Here is a 19,322-nt window from a genome sequence, read left to right as displayed (position 1 = left end):
AAATAGCTGAATGAAATGTATTCTGCTAGTGAGTAATATCAGTGCTTTATGGGATTATTTTAACAGGTTTAAAAGCAGGTTTAGGATATGACTCAAAATATGCCTCATCCATCCCTGAAAAGTATATAGCTAATTCGCAGTAATCCCAAAGAGAAGACACGTGATGATGTGCGTTTGAAGAAAGGCGCTCACCATGGTGCTGAACACGATGCACGTCCTCCACTTCAACGCACACAGTTGACATGGTTTCATAAATACCATAGTGCACCTTCGTGTCCGCTTCCAGTAGGAGCGCTTTGCTTTAAATTTTTATTCGACTCTGCGGAAATGATCCCCCTAGGTGGCTATAGTTCTTGCCAGGAGCATCAGTATCAAACCTGCAAGTGCAAGGGATTTAGACAAGGAGGGGGCGGTGAGTGTAGAGAAGAGCGACAGCAAACGAGAGAGAGCGGGGAAGGGAGATAAAGTTATTGCAGCTCCGCTTACTAAAGAAATAAAGCTTCTCAACTCGTTGACAAAAATAATCTATAGGAACAAATAAAGAAGATGGATATCATTATGGAGAATACCCCTGAAATGGAATGTGTTGACCAGGGCGAGGCGCTTCACTCGGACAGTGCCTATGGGTCATCTGCGGTGGACACGGATACAGAGGACTGCCTGACTCCCCTCGAGATCACTTTCCCCTATAACGAGGACCTAATGCACAAGGTGATTAGGCTACTTTTTCATAACTTCACTTAACTCTTAGTCTAACTTAAAATCACCAGAGGCTGAACTCACATAAGATGTGTTAAATTGGCCAATTCTACTGGGGTAGCCTATCTATATACAGAATCTACCTTTTAAATTGTACTCTTTTATAAATATATATTTCAATATTTAATATGTGTACTCTGTAATAGTATAAAAGTAAACTTTTCTGTCTGCGTGAACAATGCCTTCATTATGTGACATGGGAGGTCCTACAACAGTCAGCATTATACTTGAGTGGATATTTCAGTTGTATGTGTAATGTAGGGGTAAAAATATCAAAGTTGGACTGACTATGTAGGTAAGCAATTTGGAATGGTTGCGCATTGCAGGGACATCTCAGTGTGGGTTGACTGCTTGTGGAGAACCCATTCCCTTTGCCAGCTTCCATGACTTCACCCATCTCTCTCACCTGAATCAGCACCTGCCAGGTTTCAGGGGCCCTGGACAGCCAGGCTGACAGCTGTACATGTCCAATGGCAATGGGACAAAAAAAAAGATAGAACTTTGTCCTCCAGGTTACATCATAAAAATGTAACCTATGACTTTCTATAGTGGAATGTATGGTTGAACTGCTCCCCTTTTGTTTTTGTGAGCCACAGCAACACGCATACACCAGCAAGTGCCTACTCATATGATGTATACTTTGTCATTATTGACTGCATTTTTATTTGTACTTCATCTGAGGACACTTGGAAATTGAAGGGATATCAGGGTTGGGGTCAATTCCATTTAAATTCCAGTCAATTCAGGAAGTACACATAAATACAAATTCCAATTCTCTTCAATGCTTTTCAATGAGAAAAATGTGGTATTAGTATTGGAATTTGGTTTACTTTCTGAATTGACTGGAATTAAAACGAAATTGACCCCAACCCCGATATGTATGCTTCCTGTACGTTCTCTGTTCCTTCCTATGTGTAATCTCATAGCCTTGATAGAACATCTTCCTGTTAAAGACCAAGGCTGCTTTTTAGGACATTAGCACTGATGCCAACGTGAAGTTATTCTAGAGAAATTTGCATCTTTAATGACTTTTTTACCTCAGGAAATATGTGGGTGTATGGTGGAAGTAGATGGGCGGAAATGTCATGAAAGAAAGATGAGACTTGGGGCATGTTATTCCTTTACAGTTGAAGACCAAATTAACTTTAACGCCACATCATTTTTTTCACAATACACCCACTTATACTCATCAACAATGTTGGGGTAAATTACTTTAGTAAGCAACATCTAATATTAACTTCATACTTTTTCATATCACTTTATTTTTAGGGCAAGTATTTAAATTCATAGCAAGTATATATTATTTATCCATAGGCATCAAGTGTTATGCTAATAATTTGATCATTCTATAACAACTCCATTCCCCAAAGCAGCTAGATAAATCCAGTCCTCACGCCAACTGACTGAGAATACTCCAGTGTAGGAACAGAAAGTGCTTATGTTGAATGTTTCCATTTACCCTCTGTGTTACTTTCACAAACAATGCAGCGTAATAACTCAGTGGGTGTATGAGGACATCCCCAGAGGTAGATTCTCATTAACTGAAGGAAAACAACAACCTTTTGCTATATGAGAGAGAGATGTGCAGGGAGATGGGTGTTTCCTCTAGGTTGACAGAATCACATAGCCTTATAGTTTGGTTTTGACTTAGTTAATTGTGAGACATCTGTGGGGGGTTATTAGTCTGGGTACCAGTCTGTTTAGCTATCATTCCACTCCTTGCCACTCCTGTCAGTTAAATAAAGGTTAAATAAAAATTTTAAGTTTTGCCACAGAGACTGGCCTGTCAGCAATCTCAACGTTCAATATGCAGCTGGAATTACAGCTGAGTTGCTCATTGGTTGTTGGAAGAAACGGAGTACACGGACAGGTACCCAGGTTAGGGGGTTATGCCTGATTAACTTAAACAACTCAGGGGGGAGTTGGTACTCTCTTACTACGAGAGCTTGTGTGTTGCTATGGTAAAAGCACCTCTCCCCTGCCCCCTGTGGTAGGCTACACATTTACATTTACGTCATTTAGCAGACACTCTTATCCAGAGCGACTTACAAATTGGTGCATTCACCTTACACCCCCACTTCCTCTCCATTTTCCCAATCTCTCCCCACCCCCTGTTGCCCCCCACATACAGACATTAATGTTGGATGAGGATGACAAGAAATAGTAATGTAGTTGGTTGACAGTGGTTTCCGGTTGCTCAGGCCTTCACACAGGGTACACCCACTGTGTGTGTTTGTGCTCCATGAGTCATCAGACGAAGCTGCAAGTCTGCGTCAGACTGTTGTTGGTGTTGTGACCGTGTATTCATGAATGCTATCCTTTCCTAAGCATCCACCCCCACAATTAACCTTTAATAAAATATAAATAAAACGTGCAAATACAAAGAAATGTTATGGCACGTTATGTATTCCAAAGCTTTCTATAAGTGAATGTTAAAGTCGCTTCAAAAGGTTAGTGTCTATTGCTTGATTTGTGATTTTAAATTGATCTGAGATTTTCAATCCCAGATTTTAAAAGGTCAACACTAATGTCAGCACTTATATCTAGTCCAGTCCCCAGACAGTCTCCACTATGTATTCTGTAGGAAGAGAAAGACTTAATCTGGCTGAAGACTAGAAATAATGTATTTTAGCTAAATCTACCATATCTGGTGAGACAGTAATGAAGAAATGAACATTTTCTTTCTGAGGCCTAAAAATGAGAAAGTTGAGAAAGGGATGTGAGTGATTAGAGTGTTGGGGAGCTGAGTGGGCTGTGAGGCTCTATGAGCCAGCAGAATAGAGGCAGTGGGGCCGCCTGCTGGGAGGTGATAAATGTCAACAAAAGAGGCGAAGAGCGTCTGCTGACTGCTGCCACAGAGCCCCAGGCTAGCCACACAACACCAGCCACCAACCTGATAACCATGGCAACAGGGCCTTATTGATGCCCACGTGCAACGCTCCTCTCTCAAATCAACAGCAGATCCCCGTTGGGATGACGCATGACCCTCAGCAATGGGAGATCATTCCTATCGTATAAGAGGACACTTGACTGAGTGTTGACTGTCTCTCTCGCTCTGTCTCTCTCTCTCTGTCTCTCTCGCTCTGTCTCTCTCTCTCTGTGTGTGTGTGCAGAGGTGCCTGGAGAAGTGGGTATACTCTAATTTTGCCAAACATTTCCCAAACAGCCCGGCCGGCGAAGGAAAGGCACCCTGTGTGAATAATTCTATGAGAAACAGTGACATACACTCTGACTGACCTAAAATTATCAATCCCATATTGGTCTTTCACAGTCAGGTACCCAATCTGTACTGTGCAGCAGGCTAATAGTAGGCCTACTATTGAAAGATGAATAAGGATGTTAACCGAGTAAGACATTTAAATTTGTTTGTGTAGATACCATTTAATTCAAGTGTGCAGGCACCTAGCACTGTTGTTTAGTTAGTGGTGTTTCTGTAGCACATATAGCACAAGATTGAGATTGCAAAACAAATGGCAATAATTGATACAAATAATCATATCATTCTGATATAACTTTATATTACGAGGCATGTCTTACCTTGCTTCAAAGTAGCCTATATAGCCAAAATCCCACCATAGAAACCTGGAGGTAATTGTTTTCTAAAGACTTCCTCTTATGCATACTCCTGTTCTACTGGTTTTCTTTAAGCTTTCTTTCATTGTCTAGCAGCCAAAGGTATTATCCTAGTCATATTAGCAACCCATGATAGTTGTTACATCTTCAGATCTCCCCTCTTTCTAAATATAGGCCTACCGCCGTGTGCACATTGCTGCGCCTAAAATGTGAAGAAATAATAGTTTATCAACATTTTAAGCGAAACATTCTGATCTGTTCCATCAGAATTATTTATTGATACAGCATATACCTCCACTACACTACTTTGATATGCATCATGGGGATTAAGAAGGGAGTATACACAAGGCCCACTGAAAAACAAGTGAATACACACCGTATACCTGCCGTATACTCTCCACTACACCACTGTGTGCGTGTGTGTGTGTGTGTGTGTGTGTGTGTGTGTGTGTGTGTGTGTGTGTGTGTGTGTGTGTGTGTGTGTGTGTGTGTGTGTAGCCTGCTGATGTGTGTTTGTCTGTGCTGTGTGTCATTGTGCAAGAGGTTTTGCAGTTGGGTGGGCCAGGAGAGATCTCTTAATGCTCCCTTTGGGGCACAGAGAGCATCGTCTTCAATCCAAGTAGCCATGGCTGACATGATGCTCAGGCTGCAGCTGCCTTATATCCCTGGTACATTCAGACTCATCCACTGCCATTTCCCTCCTCCCGCCGGGTATTTACCAAACTGACCTTCATAGCATCACATTATATTACACACATTATATGGCATCAGGCAAGGGCATGTTCCGCACTGTAAGCAACAGATGCACATATACAGTAGGGTACGCTACACCCACTCATTGTACAGGCCTATAGATGAGCAGTGTGCTGTGCTGTTCTGTACTGTACACACTTAGAAAAAAAGGTGCTATCTAGAAAGTAAAATGTTTTTTCGGCTGTCCCCATAGGAGAACCATTTGAAGAACCCTTTTTGGTTCCAGGTAGAACCCTTTTGGGTTCCATGTAGGACCCTTTCCATGGAGGGTTCTACATGGAACCCAAAATGGTTCTTTGTGGAACCAAAAAGGGTTCTCCCTGGAACCAAAAAAGGGTTATGCTATGGGGGCAGCCAAAGAACCCTTTTTTATAAGAGTGCACTATGCTGTTCTGTGTAGTGTTGTGCTGTGCTGTGTAGTGCTGTGATGTGGCTAACCTGCTCTCTGTTCTTCCTGCTATTCACAGACCATCATGGTGGGAGACAGCGGCGTGGGGAAGACCTCTCTGCTCGTCCAGTATGACCAAGGCAAGTTCATACCCGGCTCCTTCTCTGCCACTGTGGGCATCGGCTTCACGGTGAGTCTCTGCGTTATTGTTTGCCATGAGCCATAGGGGACAAGTGACCATGAAGGGAACAGATCACTTTGTTACTGGGATTGATGGGACAACAAGTATCTTCCCTTCCAGGGTCCCTAAATGCTGTTGCCTGAGGTGCCAATCATCTTCCTCTTTCTGCAATCATAATGATCTTTAGCACAGAGTTGGGTGTTGCTAGAAAGGTGGTCTGTTCCCTGATGGATAGCTGTGTTTCGTAGATGTATCACTCACTGTTATGAATGTGAACTGGAGTGATTGATTGTCTGCATATACAGTCTACATTATCACTGTGGTGATGTATGGTGGGCTTCCATTCACAGAGAAAATGAAAGAAAGAAAGAAAGAAAGAAAGAAAGAAAGAAAGAAAGAAAGAAAGAAAGAAAGAAAGAAAGAAAGAAAGAAAGAAAGGGACTGTAAAAGATATAAAGCTCAGGGTGATGCTATTTTCAGAAATAGACCTGAATGTTTTGTGCTGTGACAGACAGTGATGATGAAGGCTTTGTTTGTCTGAAGGCATATAAGCCACACAAAAGCAATGCAGAAAAAGGACACAAAAAGCTGCTTACCTTGGAGATACGAAAAATGCTTTGTCATACAGTAAAATGTTGTAACGAAAATGCAGTGGGTATAAAAAGGTTTGGTTGCACTTGCAGAAACCTTTTGTTGTAGTAGGTGGATAGAAGATTAACCAAGGTCTGTCTGTCTGTCTGTCTGTCTGTCTGTCTGTCTGTCTGTCTGTCTGTCTGTCTGTCTGTCTGTCTGTCTGTCTGTCTGTCTGTCTGTCTGTCTGTCTGTCTGTCTGTCTGTCTGTAATGTGAAGTGATGGAGCTAGAGAGATACACCCACAACCATCTCTTTTTCTCGTCTTTCTCTTTTGAACACTGGGGGGAGACAAACTCTTAGTCAAAGATTCAGCTGGTATCCATCCACATGATCATACATGGCTTGGCAATTAGGAGAACATTTTTGACATTATGTCATGTCAATTAAGTGAAAGAAAATGAGATTCTCATATGAACACTGTCTGTTTATAGTGTATTTTCTCAAGGCTACATACATCCTTTGAAAAGTTGACATTGGTGAGGAAAGACCATCTACCTGACATGTTGTGGACAAAAAAATAATTATGAAATGTATGCATTCACTACTGTAAGTCGCTCTGGATAAGAGCGTCTGCTAAATGACTAAAATTTAAAAATTTAAATGTAAATTGTAGGAATTTGTCAGAATTCTGAAATCACTGGAATAGCATTAATTTAGAATTGAAACTGAAAAGTGTATTTTTCAGTGGCAACACGTTGACAGACGTTTTTTTTTCGTTCGCTGAACTCCTCCTCTTTCATGATCAACGAGTTCAGTACCACCTGTGACTAATAACTCGTGCCATCACTGCCTGTTGCGTCCGTGGCTCGGTTGAAGACCTAGTTGTTTTCATTTATGAAAATGACAAAAAACTGCCTCGTTTCATAGACCTAAATTACATTATCTTCATTGGACAAATGACAATAGCAACGTCGTTTCATCTGCCAACGCGTAAAGAATGATGCGATCCGTTCCAACGTTCTGCATAACTGTTTCCGCATATTGATCATATTTTCTCCACGAATGTAGCCGAATCCCCCTTTAAGTTTTAACCACGACTCTATGATTGGCATTAGTTGATTCAGCGTCAAGAAATTGTTCTGAGAAAGCGCTGGGTGGTTTTGGACAACGCTAAATGACTGCCGATGGACTCATTGCTCGTGTTAACTGGTTTTGAGTCACTGGCATCTCGGGAGGAACATCGCGTGGCGCGCTGACAGATATCGGTGATACTTGGTGATAGACATTGCGATGTCCACAAAGAAGGCATCGTTGAAGGATAAAGAGACTAAAAACGGAACATCAAAATATGTGTTGGAGAGATGCGCCTCGGTTTGCGAGTATTTTGATATTGCCTTCAAGGTCTGTATTAGGCTATTCTTATTATTTGGATATATATTATTAGGCTATGTTTATTATGTGCTTATAACAGTATTATGCTTCTGATCATGTTATGGCGCTGCCTGCTGGTATTAATATTGACTGTAGCCTAATTGAGAAGCTTCACTGGTGGTACAGGTGTCCATCTCTCAAACAAATGAAGGGAAATCTATTAAAATACAGTAGCCTGTCTACTCGGCACACCAGTAAACTCTTATAAAAAAGGGTTCCAAAGGGGTTCTTTGGCTGTCCCCATAGAAGAACCCCTTTGGTTCCAGGTGAAACCCTTTTTTGTTCCAGGTAGAACCATTTTGGGTTCCATGTAGAACCCTCTGTGGAAAAGGTTCTAAACTCAGCAAAAAAAGAAACGTCCTCTCACTGTCAAATGCATTTATTTTCAGCAAACTTAACATGTGTAAATATTTGTATGAACATAAGATTCAACAACTGAGACATAAACTGAACAAGTTCCACAGACCTGTGACTAAGAAATGGAATTATGTGTCCCTGAACAAAGTGGGGGTCAAAATCAAAAGTAACAGTCAGTATCTGGTGTGGCCACCAGCTGCATTAAGTACTGCAGTGCATCTCCTCCTCATGGACTGCACCAGATTTGCCAGTTCTTGCTGTGAGATGTTACCCCACTCTTCCACCAAGGCACCTGGAAGTTCCCGGACATTTTGGGGGGGAATGGCCCTAGCCTTAACCCTCCAATCCAACAGGTTCCAGTCGTGCTCAATAGGATTGAGATCCGGGCTCTTCGCTGGCCATGGCAGAACACTGACATTCCTGTCTTGCAGGAAATCACGCACAGAACAAGCAGTATGGCTGGTGGCATTGTCATGCTGGAGGGTAATGTCAGGATGAGCCTGCAGGAAGGGTACCAGACCATGACGGACCCTCCACCTCCAAATCGATCCCGCTCCAGAGTACAGGCCTCGGTGTAACGCTCATTCCTTCGACGATAAATGTGAATCTGACCATCACCCCGGTGAGACAAAACCACAACTCGTCAGTGAAGAGCACTTTTTGCCAGTCCTGTCTGGTCCAGCGACGGTGGGTTTGTTGCCAGTGATGTCTGGTGAGGACCTGCCTTACAACAGGCCTACAAGCCCTCAGTCCAACCTCTAAGCTTATTGCGGACAGTCTGTGCACTGATGGAGGGATTGTGCGTTCCTGGTGTAACTCGGGCTGTTGTTGTTGCCATCCTTTACCTGTCCCGCAGGTGTGATGTTCGGATGTACCGATCCTGTGCAGGTGTTGTTACACGTGGTCTGCCACTGCGAGAACAATCAGCTGTCTGTCCTGTCTCCCTGTAGCGCTGTCTTAGGCGTCTCACAGTACGGACATTGCAATTTGTTTCCCTGGCCACATCTGCAGTCCTCATGCCTCCTTGCAGTATGCCTAAGGCGCATTCACGCAGATGAGCAGGGACCCTGAGCATCTTTCTTTTGGTGTTTTTCAGAGTCGGTAGGAAGGCCTCTTTAGTGTCCTAAGTTTTCATAACTGTGACCTTAATTGCTCGCCGTCTGTAAGCTGTTAGTGTCTTAACGACCGTTCCACAGGTGCATGTTCATTAATTGTTTATAGTTCAATGAACAAGCACGGGAAACGGTGTTTAAACCCTTTACAATGAAGATCTGGGGAGTTATTTGGGTTTTTATTAATTATTTTTGAAAGACAGGGTCCTGAAAAAGGGACGTTTCTTTTTTTGCTGAGTTTACATGGAACCCAAAACGGGTCTACTTGGAACCAAAAGGGTTCTTCATAGGGTTCTCCAATCGAGACAGCCAAAGAACCTTTTAGGTTCTAGATAGCACCTTTTTTTCTAAGAGGGTAGCCCTTGCTTTTGTGAAGTTTCCCCTTAATGTAGCACAATATACCACTATGGAATAAGAACAGCAGTTATCATTGTGGCAAGCTTCTATTCTGTTTACATTACTCTTAATTACCACACCACTATCAATTATGTGCCTTGCCACACACCAGTGCACACCAATTTCACCCCTCCCTTATGGATAATGTCAGTGGTGGAAAAAGTACTCAACAGTCAGACTTGAGTAACAGTAAAGATACCTTAATAAAAAATTACTCACGAAAAAGTGAAAGTCACCCAGTAAAATACTTCTTAAGTAAAAGTCTAAAAGTATTTGGTTTTAAATATACTTAAGTACATTTGAGCAATTCCATTTACTTTCGATTCTTAAGTATCAAAAGTAAAAGTATAAACCAGAGGACACAATTACATGTTTTTATTTTTTATTGACGGATAGCCATGGGTACACTCCAACACTCAGACATAATTTACAAATGAAGCTTTTGTGTTTAGTGAGTCCTACAGATCAGAGGCAGTAGAGATGACCAGGGATGTTCTCTTGATAAGTGTGTGAATTGGACCATTTACTTGTCAAAATGTAATGAGTACTTTTGGGTGTCAGGGAAAATGTATGGAGTAAAAAGTCCATTGTTTTCTTTAGGAATGTAGTGAAGTAAAAATTGGCAAAAATACAAATAGTAAAGTACAGATACCCCAAAAAACTACTTAAGTAGTACTTTACACCACTGGATAATGTAGCCAATGTGACACAGGTTTTTTGATATGAATCACGCTATTCAGTCCTCCCATTCTTAGTGATACCTAAATATTGGCTCAAGGAAGAATGTAGCACTTGGTAATACAGGTTAACTGCATACCACATAATAGTACATTCCTCTCCAACTCTTAGGGGGAAAAGTCCAGGTTATTGTATTTAAAATGTAATTGCAGTAAAGGTGCATATTGTTATATAGTACTTTAAATCATGAGCGTTTGGGGATTGATCAGAATCAGGAGAGTGGTTAATGGACTAGACCAAGCAGAAGTACAACAGGTCATTCACATAGTCAAGTAGTTTCACATCAGTCCCATGATGGTTTGTGCAAATATGATCTCTCATACATATCCACTCTAAGCTGTTTTACTGCAGAACACTACTCATGTTGAAATATGAATGATCAAATAAATAAGGGTAGACCCACACATCAACCCCATCATTTAGTCTACAACCTTATAAAGAAGAAATCAACGGATGGATAAAATATCCAAACTAAATCAGGCGCCCAATAAATTAACCAGGAAATTCAGATGAGGCTAAAACAACAAGAACATTTTGCAATAGGATCATGAGTCAGTGCTTTGACACTTAGCAACACTAGTCATCATGATGTCGTGAAATTCTAGTTTTATAATTTTCACTTCTCATGGATGCACAGCATCATGAAATAATCAACAGATTACTTTCAGAAAGTCATTTGCATATGAACCAGTTGAACTCTATGATTAATCTCTTAAGACCAAACATTGTTCAGTGAAAGCTTGTTTGGAGTTATTACTTTTCTTCTGGTCATGTGAGGGTTGATGTCAGTGTGTTGGGCCCAGGTATGACCCCTAACCCCTCTCTCTGACCTCTGGCTGTGATGCCTCTCTAGGTGATGCTGCTGGGAGACTCTGCGGTGGGGAAGACATGTGTGCTGGTGCGCTTTAAAGACGGGGCCTTTTTGGGAGGCAACTTCATAGCCACCGTGGGAATAGACTTTAGGGTGAGAGAGATGTCAGTAGACTCAGAGGGGTCAGCTCATGGTTGGAAGGTTCTTTGTGTCTATACATTCATAATGTATACATTGTCTGCTGTTTTTCTCTGTTCTTTCTCATTTCTAAATGGTCTATTTACAAGATAAATGCTAGAATGTGGTTGAAGAATCCATACATAAAATATTTTCCCATCTTATTTCAGTTAAATCTGTAAATCCAATAACCACTTTAAAGTTTTTTCATGCAGTGATGATGGCTCAAAATGTACAAACCCTTTCACAAATCAGTCAAGTCCATAGAGCACTTCTGCTACTGCGCCGCATATGGCTCCAGAATGATTGTTTTCAGCCTGGAGGAGCTGTACATTACGTTACCCCCACAAACGATGCTCTGCCCTGTCTGGGGTCAAATAAACAAGCAGCTCCCATGTGGGGGACAGATTGGTGGGGGACAGATTTCCATAGCTTCCAACCAGCTGCTGGAAAGACAGAGAGAAAAAGATAGAGAAAATGTGTGATAGATGGAAAAAGAGAGAGAATATGGACAGAAAGAAAGACTCTTGCACCAGTGGATTTGGACCCGCTCACCCTCCAAAGAAAACACTCTATCTAATGGCTGGTAAAATGGTGGTTTTGGAGGAAATGATGTTGCATTAAGACAGAGTACTGTGTTACCACTCTGTGTTGATGGTGGAGACATTAGGACTGCCTGGGATGGGAGTACAACATGGATAGGGATGTGTGGAGCGTTTATGTAGACAAATAGAGATTATTTTCTCCATGCTTGTGCAACAGGTAATAACTATTCATGAGATTCATAAATAAGTGCATTATAACAATGAGTTGTGTGTAGTGACCACCCCCGGCTACTTGCATTGCATCTGTATGGAACAGAAGATTATAAGGAGAGATGATTTTGAGACTGATACAGGATCAGTCAATATGTTCCTTGCTGAGCCTCCAGCTATACCAGTCAATACCCTGTGTGGATGGGAAGACTGATGTGACTAGCTCTAACGTGGCAGGGCTATTTTGGCCTTGCTTCCTTGTAGCAGTTACTCAGCATGCGGGCTTGTCAACGCGAAGCCGTGTGTGGCCAATCTGCGTAATAATTGGAGGGAAAAACGGAAACCCATGGCAACTAATGCAGGGGTTGGACCATGTCCATTCTGCCAAGGTGGAAGTCCCAATGGGTGGTGACTCCTGTTGAGAGGGGCTATTTTAGAAGATTGGACTCACTTCAGAGAGAGTGTGTGTCTGTCACAGTGTGCTCACAGGAAAGGCAGGGGCTGACTGTACCCGGGTACTGACAGTGGAGTAATGAGGTTAGCTTAGAGGAAGTGATATGTACCAGTTGTAGCATTCACTTCCTTCATTTCAACATTGTTGCTTGTGTCATGTTTTCAGTTAGTGACTTTCCCCCTGTTTTCCCATGAAATACAAACAGGAAGTTTAAAAGGCCAGTGTGAGGTAAACTGGTTCAGTTACCTGCATAATAATGACACCTACACAGCAGACTGACCTTACAACAAGCTGTTATTGGTTGACCTCTAGAGTGTGTGCCATTGGGTTTGTGTGTGTGTGTGGGGGTGGGTGGGTGTATGTACGTACGTATTTGGGACTTAGTTTAGAAGGGACACATCATTTCACATGACTTAGGCATCTTATTCCTTCTCAATCTTCCATATTCTTTCTATACTCCCTCAAAGAGCATTTTTCACAAGATATGTTTTTCACTTGGAAGCATCTTATTCCTCCTCAATCTTCCGTATTCCTTCTATATTGTCTTGGAGTGCATCTTTCACAAGATATGTTTTTCACTAATCCATATCTGTAGCTAATATTCTTTTTTTCACTCAGGACTATTTTAGAATCCTGCCTATACAGGAAATCACATGGCGTCCCGACAGCCACAGGAAATTAGCGGGGGAGTGGGTTGTTATTTTGCCAGTCTTCTTTCTCACTATTGTGCAATTAAGTCTAATTCCAGAACCTCTGTAGTGTGGGCGTAGCAATTTGCTTTCTTTGCCAGCCTCTGAAGCTCCTCTTAGTTTTCATGTTGTCTGTATGAGTCTATATAGCAGTGGCGATTTTAGCATGGAAATCTTGGTGCCCCCCCCAAAAAAAAACAGTGGGATGCATGCCATCAAATCCTCAACACAACACTAAACAATACATGAATTACACTATAACGGTGACAAACTGTGCCCACAAACTGTTAGGGCCTACGTAAAGCTGTCTACCTTACCACTGCTAAACCTGGCTTTCAGCGGAGCCTTGTCTGGCAGTGAAACAGTTCATTCAGCCTCATTTACTGCCTTTTAAAAAAACATAGCTGACATGGCAGACTTACTTAAACAAATGTGGTTTCTACTGACAAATGAGATGTACAAACTATGGCATAAGGGGACGACAAGCGGATAAGAGGCAATCCGTAATTCTGATTAAGATGTTAATGAGCAAGCGACGACGGACGTAGTCAATATAACTATTTGTTCAGCGCTTTTGAAATGTATAGCGACAGAATTCAGGACATGGGCCGTTCTTACAGTGTACTCCCTGTACAAGTCAGAACCGTAGGATAAAAAAAGGGGGCATATAAACAGACAATGAAAGCTTTTACAATATTCGATGATTACAGTTCTCCAAAACAGGTTAATGGCTATATTTGCACCACCAAGTTAGAACAGTAGGTGAAATGAAGAGGTGAAAGTAGACCAAATTATTAGGGTGCGGCACATTGAACGCCGTTTGGGTGAAGCTGTACAAAACAGTAGCCAAACAAGCATACACCGGGCTACGAATGATATGTTTACAATACTGTGTTGGTGAAAATAGACCAAATTATTATGGTGAGGCACATGGGTTATTACACATGAAACACTTAGTATTACTTTCTTAGCTACAGTATACATTTCTCCCTTGCATATTACATAATTTATGCAGCAGCATAGAATACATTTTTGGACTCACCTTGTGAAGGTGGCGCAGCGGTCCTTTGTGGGCAAATTTTGTCATCAAACTTTGTCATCAAACTTTGTCATTCTCTGGGGGGGGGAAAACACAGCCACTCCATTGAATAGCAGGCTAACGTTTGTGGTTTCTTTGCAACGCTTGCAGTTAATCCACTGATTCCTTCCAAACGACTCATTGTTGAATTTGCGATTTCCAACTTGTTGTGTAATGTTTATGTCCAATGGTCGATGAGCACCAATACATTTTATCTATAATTTCTCTTCATTATTTCTCTTCATATGACAAGGATTAAAAAGGATTTGCCAGTAGATTGTCGACTTGATGACAACTGATGATGACTGCTAGCTAAGATTTTGAAAGTATGATGTTGACATGATCAGTCCAATCAAAGCTACTGTAGATATAACGTGATTTGACATCATTTTATCTGTGGCCAATGACCTTGAGCCTTCTTGGAAGGGCACTTCTAATCTAAGTCTATGGCAGAACCCAAAGGGCTCACATTCTTGATGTCTACCCTTAAAGGCGGGTGACAGTGTGTCCCCATGAGTGACAGAACACTGAGCCAATCACAGTGCAATGCTCCTATTTTTTGCTGGACTGCCCCACCACCACATAAAGCACTGAGCTAGGCTGAAACACCTGCATTTTAGAGCTGCCTATTTATATGCAGCTTTATTAACTCAGTGATATATATATTTTTTTTACACTGTTTGCAAACTGATATGTCACACATATTAATGCCAAAATAACATGCAAAACAGGCAAGCCCCCCAAAAAACAAAATATGTTTATTTATTTATATTTTTGCAAAAAAGGTGGGGCTCACAGGCCCACCTGCCCTGAATTACGGGTCGCCACTGCTATACAGCATGCTGTGCCATTTCCTGTCTGTTTGTTCTTTAGAATATTCTTGCTTTCTGAAGCTTCTTAATATTTAAATACCTGTGATGTTTTTGTCTGAGTCTGTCTCTATTATGCAAAAAGACCCCCGTAGACAGTCCTGTGGTTAACTGTTTCCTCTCCTCATCAGAATAAAGTTGTGACGGTGGACAACGCGAAGGTCAAACTCCAGGTGAGAGAGCAGGGACCTCTACACCCAACATTGATACCACTATTCCTGTGATCCTATCCCTACCAGTCTAATTCATTAAACCACAGTCAGTATCATAATATTACACAGTGGGCAGTGGCATATGTGGTCAACACGCAAGTGTCCCTATGTAACCACAGCGTATCTATTGCAAATACGTTGTTATCATATCCTGTTCTAGTGACAATTCTGGCTGAGAGGTGCCAAACATTTAAATGCCTTTGGTGGGTTTTGTCTGAGCAGCACACCACCCTGCATCCCAATGCTGGCTTGCCTCTGAAGCTAAGCAGGGTTAAGCAGGGTTGGTCATGGTCGGTCCCTGGATGGGAGACCAGATGCTGCTGGAAGTGGTGTTGGAGGGCCAGTAGGAGGCACTCTTTCCTCTGGTCAAAAACCAAAAGATCCCAGGGCAGTGATTGGGGACATTTCCCTGTGTAGGGTGCCATCTTTTGGATGGGATGTTAAATGGGTGTCTTCTGACTCTCTGTGGTCACTGAAGATCACATGCCACCTATTGTAAGATTAGGGGTATTAACCTCGGTGTCCTGGCTAAATTCCCAATCTGGCTGTCATACCATCATGGCTACCTAATCATCCCCAGCTTCCAATTGGCTCATTCATCCCCCTCCTCTTCCCTGTAACTATTCCCCAGGTCATTTCTGTAAATGAAAAATGTGTTCTCAATCAACTTACCTGGTAAAAAATAAATAAGCCACGTGACTATTCTAATGTATTACACTGTAAAATATATCGATCATTATCGATCACGTATTCCCGTTATAACTTGCATGCTCTTTGGTTGCTGCTGGTTGGAATATTGTCCCGTTTTCCAGGTTTATTGCATTGTAATAATTAATTTGTTTCACCTCTTTCTCCCAGATCTGGGATACTGCAGGACAGGAGAGATTCCGCAGTGTCACGCACGCCTACTACAGAGACGCACAGGGTAATCTCTGCTCTATTAAAACACTTCCTGGTTGTGTGTGTTGTAGAATGCTAAGAACACGTGGCTGTGTGAGACTCTCTGCCTTTCTCTCCTCAGCCCTCCTCCTGCTCTATGACATCACCAGCAAGTCATCCTTTGACAACATCAGGGTGAGAAACCTATCATGTCACTCTTCACTCCTCCTTATCGCCTCACGTCTTCTCATAAGACCTTTTTAGAGGAAGAACCCAGAATTCCTTTTACATGCCAAGTAATATATGGCCTCCGCATTACATTACTGAAATGACCTCCACAATGACATTTCATGACATTTCCAAGAAGCCATTTTTGAAGTTTGTGAAGGTTTGGGGATAAGAGGAAGTGCAGCTCAGAATGGCAGAATGGAGAATAGTAACCAAAGCAGCAGAGCAGAGAAATGGATTATGTTTTTGTGGAGAGGATCTCCTTTAGCACTGGCATTTTTACTGACTAATCTCCTTTTTAATCTCTCTCTCTCTCTCTCTCCCCCCACGCCCCCTTCCCATATAGGCCTGGCTGACTGAAATCCATGAGTATGCTCAGAAGGATGTGGTCATCATGTTGCTCGGCAACAAGGTGTGAGCTAGACATCCTTTTGGTTTTGTAGAGTGTATCAAAAGAAGTCGTCATACCAAAAGTAACAATAAGAACACAACACACACAGACACATATTTGTCTCTGCTATTGACTTTGTAGCCTAATTACACATGCACACACACACACACACACACACACACACACACACACACACACACACACACACACACACACACACACGTGTGTCAGCCTCAGAGTTTATATTGAAGCTGAATTAGAACGTTACTAGTGAATACATGTGTTGCGATGATTTCAAATAGAACTGGTGGCATCTCCAGTTCAACAGCACCCATAGATCATGTGCCCCCTCTGGTGGTGCTACTACAGAGACACTGGGTCATTGCTGTCACGTTCCACCAGACATAATTTATTCCCAGAGCTGGGAAGAGCAGCAGGACTGTGCTGGCCCCCCCACGGGGGGCCAGCACAGAAAAAAATGTATGAAATTGTATGAAATGTATGCATTCACTACTGTAAGTCGCTCTGGATAAGAGCGTCTGCTAAATGACTAAAATGTAAATGTAAATGTAATGTAACATTTCTCTCTCTGAGCAATGTTTGGCCTGTGCTCAGACACTCAGAGGCAGCCTGGAGACTGCCCTGGGAACTGCTGTGGCTTGTGTGGGCTGATGTAGTGGTGCCTCTCTGGATCTAATGGACTAGTTGTGTCCATGACTCTCCTCTGCTCTGTCCAAACAGACGGACATGGCCGGAGAGAGGGTCATCAAGCGTGAGGAGGGAGAGAAGCTGGCCAAGGTAAGAGACAAGGCCCACTTAAAGGGTTTGCTCCACTCTCCTACCGCAAAACACCAAGTAGCCTCTTCAAAAGCAACTGTACAGCACTGTGAAATGAAAACAAGCTTGAAATGTTGATTTATATGCTGCACTTGTGAACTGATGTTCCCTCTTGTGTTGGAGAGATGTATCACTCTGAGTGTTTGGTAGTGAGTTCATTCATATCATGAATGTGGTGTACTTTAGTAGTGCCATTAAAAGCCCTGGATGCTTTTCAGGAATATGGAGTCCCTTTCATGGAGACCAGTGCCAAGACTGGAGTCAACGTAGAGCTGGCCTTCCTGGCTGTAGCAAAGTAAGTCACAACTCATGTTGTTTCTAAATTAAAGTTGCACTGTATGTGAAAGGGCAAAGACATATTGCCCAATTATGTTCCTCATCTCTCCTTCTCTTTTCGCTTATGTTTTCAATTTCTCTGCTCTGCACTGCTCCATCCCACACATTCTCCTCTCTCTCTCTCTCTCTCTCTCTGCCTGCCTGCCAGGGAGTTGAAGCACAGAGCTGCCCAGCAGCCCAACGAGCCCAAGTTCCAGATCCACGACTACATCGCGTCTGAGAAGCAGAAGTCTGGCTGTTGTGGTGGCTACATGTAGCTGAACCTCTCACCAACTGTTACACCACACCAGGCCACAGTGAGAGAGGAGCGAGGGAGAGAGAGACACAAACATCTACAGAGGGAGGGAGGGAGATAAAGAGAGAGAGACATAGAGCAGTAGGGAGACAGTCCCCCTAAAATAGCATCATCAGATAGAGAGTAGTCAAAAAGAGCAGAGTAACCACATTGTGAAAAAGAGAACACCTGGTCTGCTCCCCACCTACTTGGAAGGCCTATGGCAACTAGCCAACCCTCATTCTACCCCTATCAGGAGAAAAACCATGTCAGTGTTTTCAGTTGGTTAGAAAGGCATTACCAGTGTATTTAAAATGCAAATTTATATTTGAAACATGCTCGGATCATTTAGTTCATGTGTATCACATGCTGCAGCTGCAGCCTGTCAGCCTTACTCATTATTGCCATAAGGAAGGATTGGAAATCCAAATGGAATTTCTTGCCCCAATTTTGCCATATTTACAAAGACATTAGGAAATGATCTGATCACTTTATGTAAAGATGTTAGGTGGAATAAAATACAGATTTTTTGGGGCTCATGGCTTCATTTCACCACATTCTATTCAGGACTAAATGCCATTATATATTTTGTATGAGGAGCACCCTGTACTACTGCGGTGTCATACACAGCGTGTCCCAGATGCGGCCTCTACCGGCTGAAAATATGTCTAATGACAGTTATTTTGTAATTATACTCCAAATTCAAATTATTTTCTCAAATGTTGTGGCCAAATGTTAATTGAGGTGGTGGTCAGAAGTTCCAGCATGAGTTTTGATTTGCTTTTAAACGTGCCATCCAACAATAAGAGAGCTCCCTCAGACACTGTTGATGTGGAGCCTCTATCAGTCATCATTAATGGATGTTGTTGTTGTCTCTACTGTACATGGGTTGTTCATGGGTTGCATTGTGTAAAATGTTCCTTTGTATTTGGTTCATTATGATTGTTTGCTTATTGAATTTGCTTGATTTCACAATTATTGTCACTCTCTATGGAGGTGTCACAGTGATCACACAGTGCCATGGAAAACTGCTTTGTTATCGTACAGTATATAAAAACTATTTTTTTGTAA

The 19,322-nt window shown here is 42.2% G+C and overlaps 2 protein-coding genes across 6 annotated transcripts; both read left to right on the top strand.

Moving 5' to 3' along the window:
• The first annotated feature begins 198 nt into the window (after positions 1-198).
• LOC123743424 (ras-related protein Rab-26) lies at positions 199-6,022 on the top strand. Its single transcript, XM_045720299.1, has 2 exons — positions 199-711; positions 5,553-6,022. Exons 1-2 carry the CDS (start codon positions 547-549, stop codon positions 5,697-5,699), a joined length of 312 nt encoding a protein of 103 aa, XP_045576255.1. The 5' UTR covers positions 199-546; the 3' UTR covers positions 5,700-6,022.
• Positions 6,023-7,019: 997 nt separating this feature from the next.
• Positions 7,020-19,322, top strand: LOC106606976 (ras-related protein Rab-37). Of its 5 annotated transcripts, XM_014203506.2 has the most exons (9): positions 7,029-7,628; positions 11,115-11,225; positions 15,226-15,267; positions 16,165-16,231; positions 16,328-16,380; positions 16,760-16,825; positions 17,546-17,602; positions 17,860-17,936; positions 18,126-19,322. In XM_014203506.2, exons 1-9 carry the CDS (start codon positions 7,518-7,520, stop codon positions 18,232-18,234), a joined length of 693 nt encoding a protein of 230 aa, XP_014058981.1. In that variant the 5' UTR covers positions 7,029-7,517; the 3' UTR covers positions 18,235-19,322. The 5 variants fall into 5 exon arrangements, 4 of the variants coding, with proteins under 4 accessions (XP_045576253.1, XP_045576254.1, XP_045576252.1 ...); XM_045720298.1 differs by lacking the exon at positions 11,115-11,225 and having other exon boundaries at positions 7,024-7,628; XM_045720296.1 differs by having other exon boundaries at positions 7,024-7,628; positions 16,165-16,380.

This window comes from Salmo salar, chromosome ssa06, assembly GCF_905237065.1.
Source record: "Salmo salar chromosome ssa06, Ssal_v3.1, whole genome shotgun sequence".
NCBI lineage: Eukaryota > Metazoa > Chordata > Actinopteri > Salmoniformes > Salmonidae > Salmo > Salmo salar.
The sequence above is the reverse complement of the archived record's forward strand: the minus strand, read 5'-3'. Positions and strand labels throughout refer to the sequence as shown.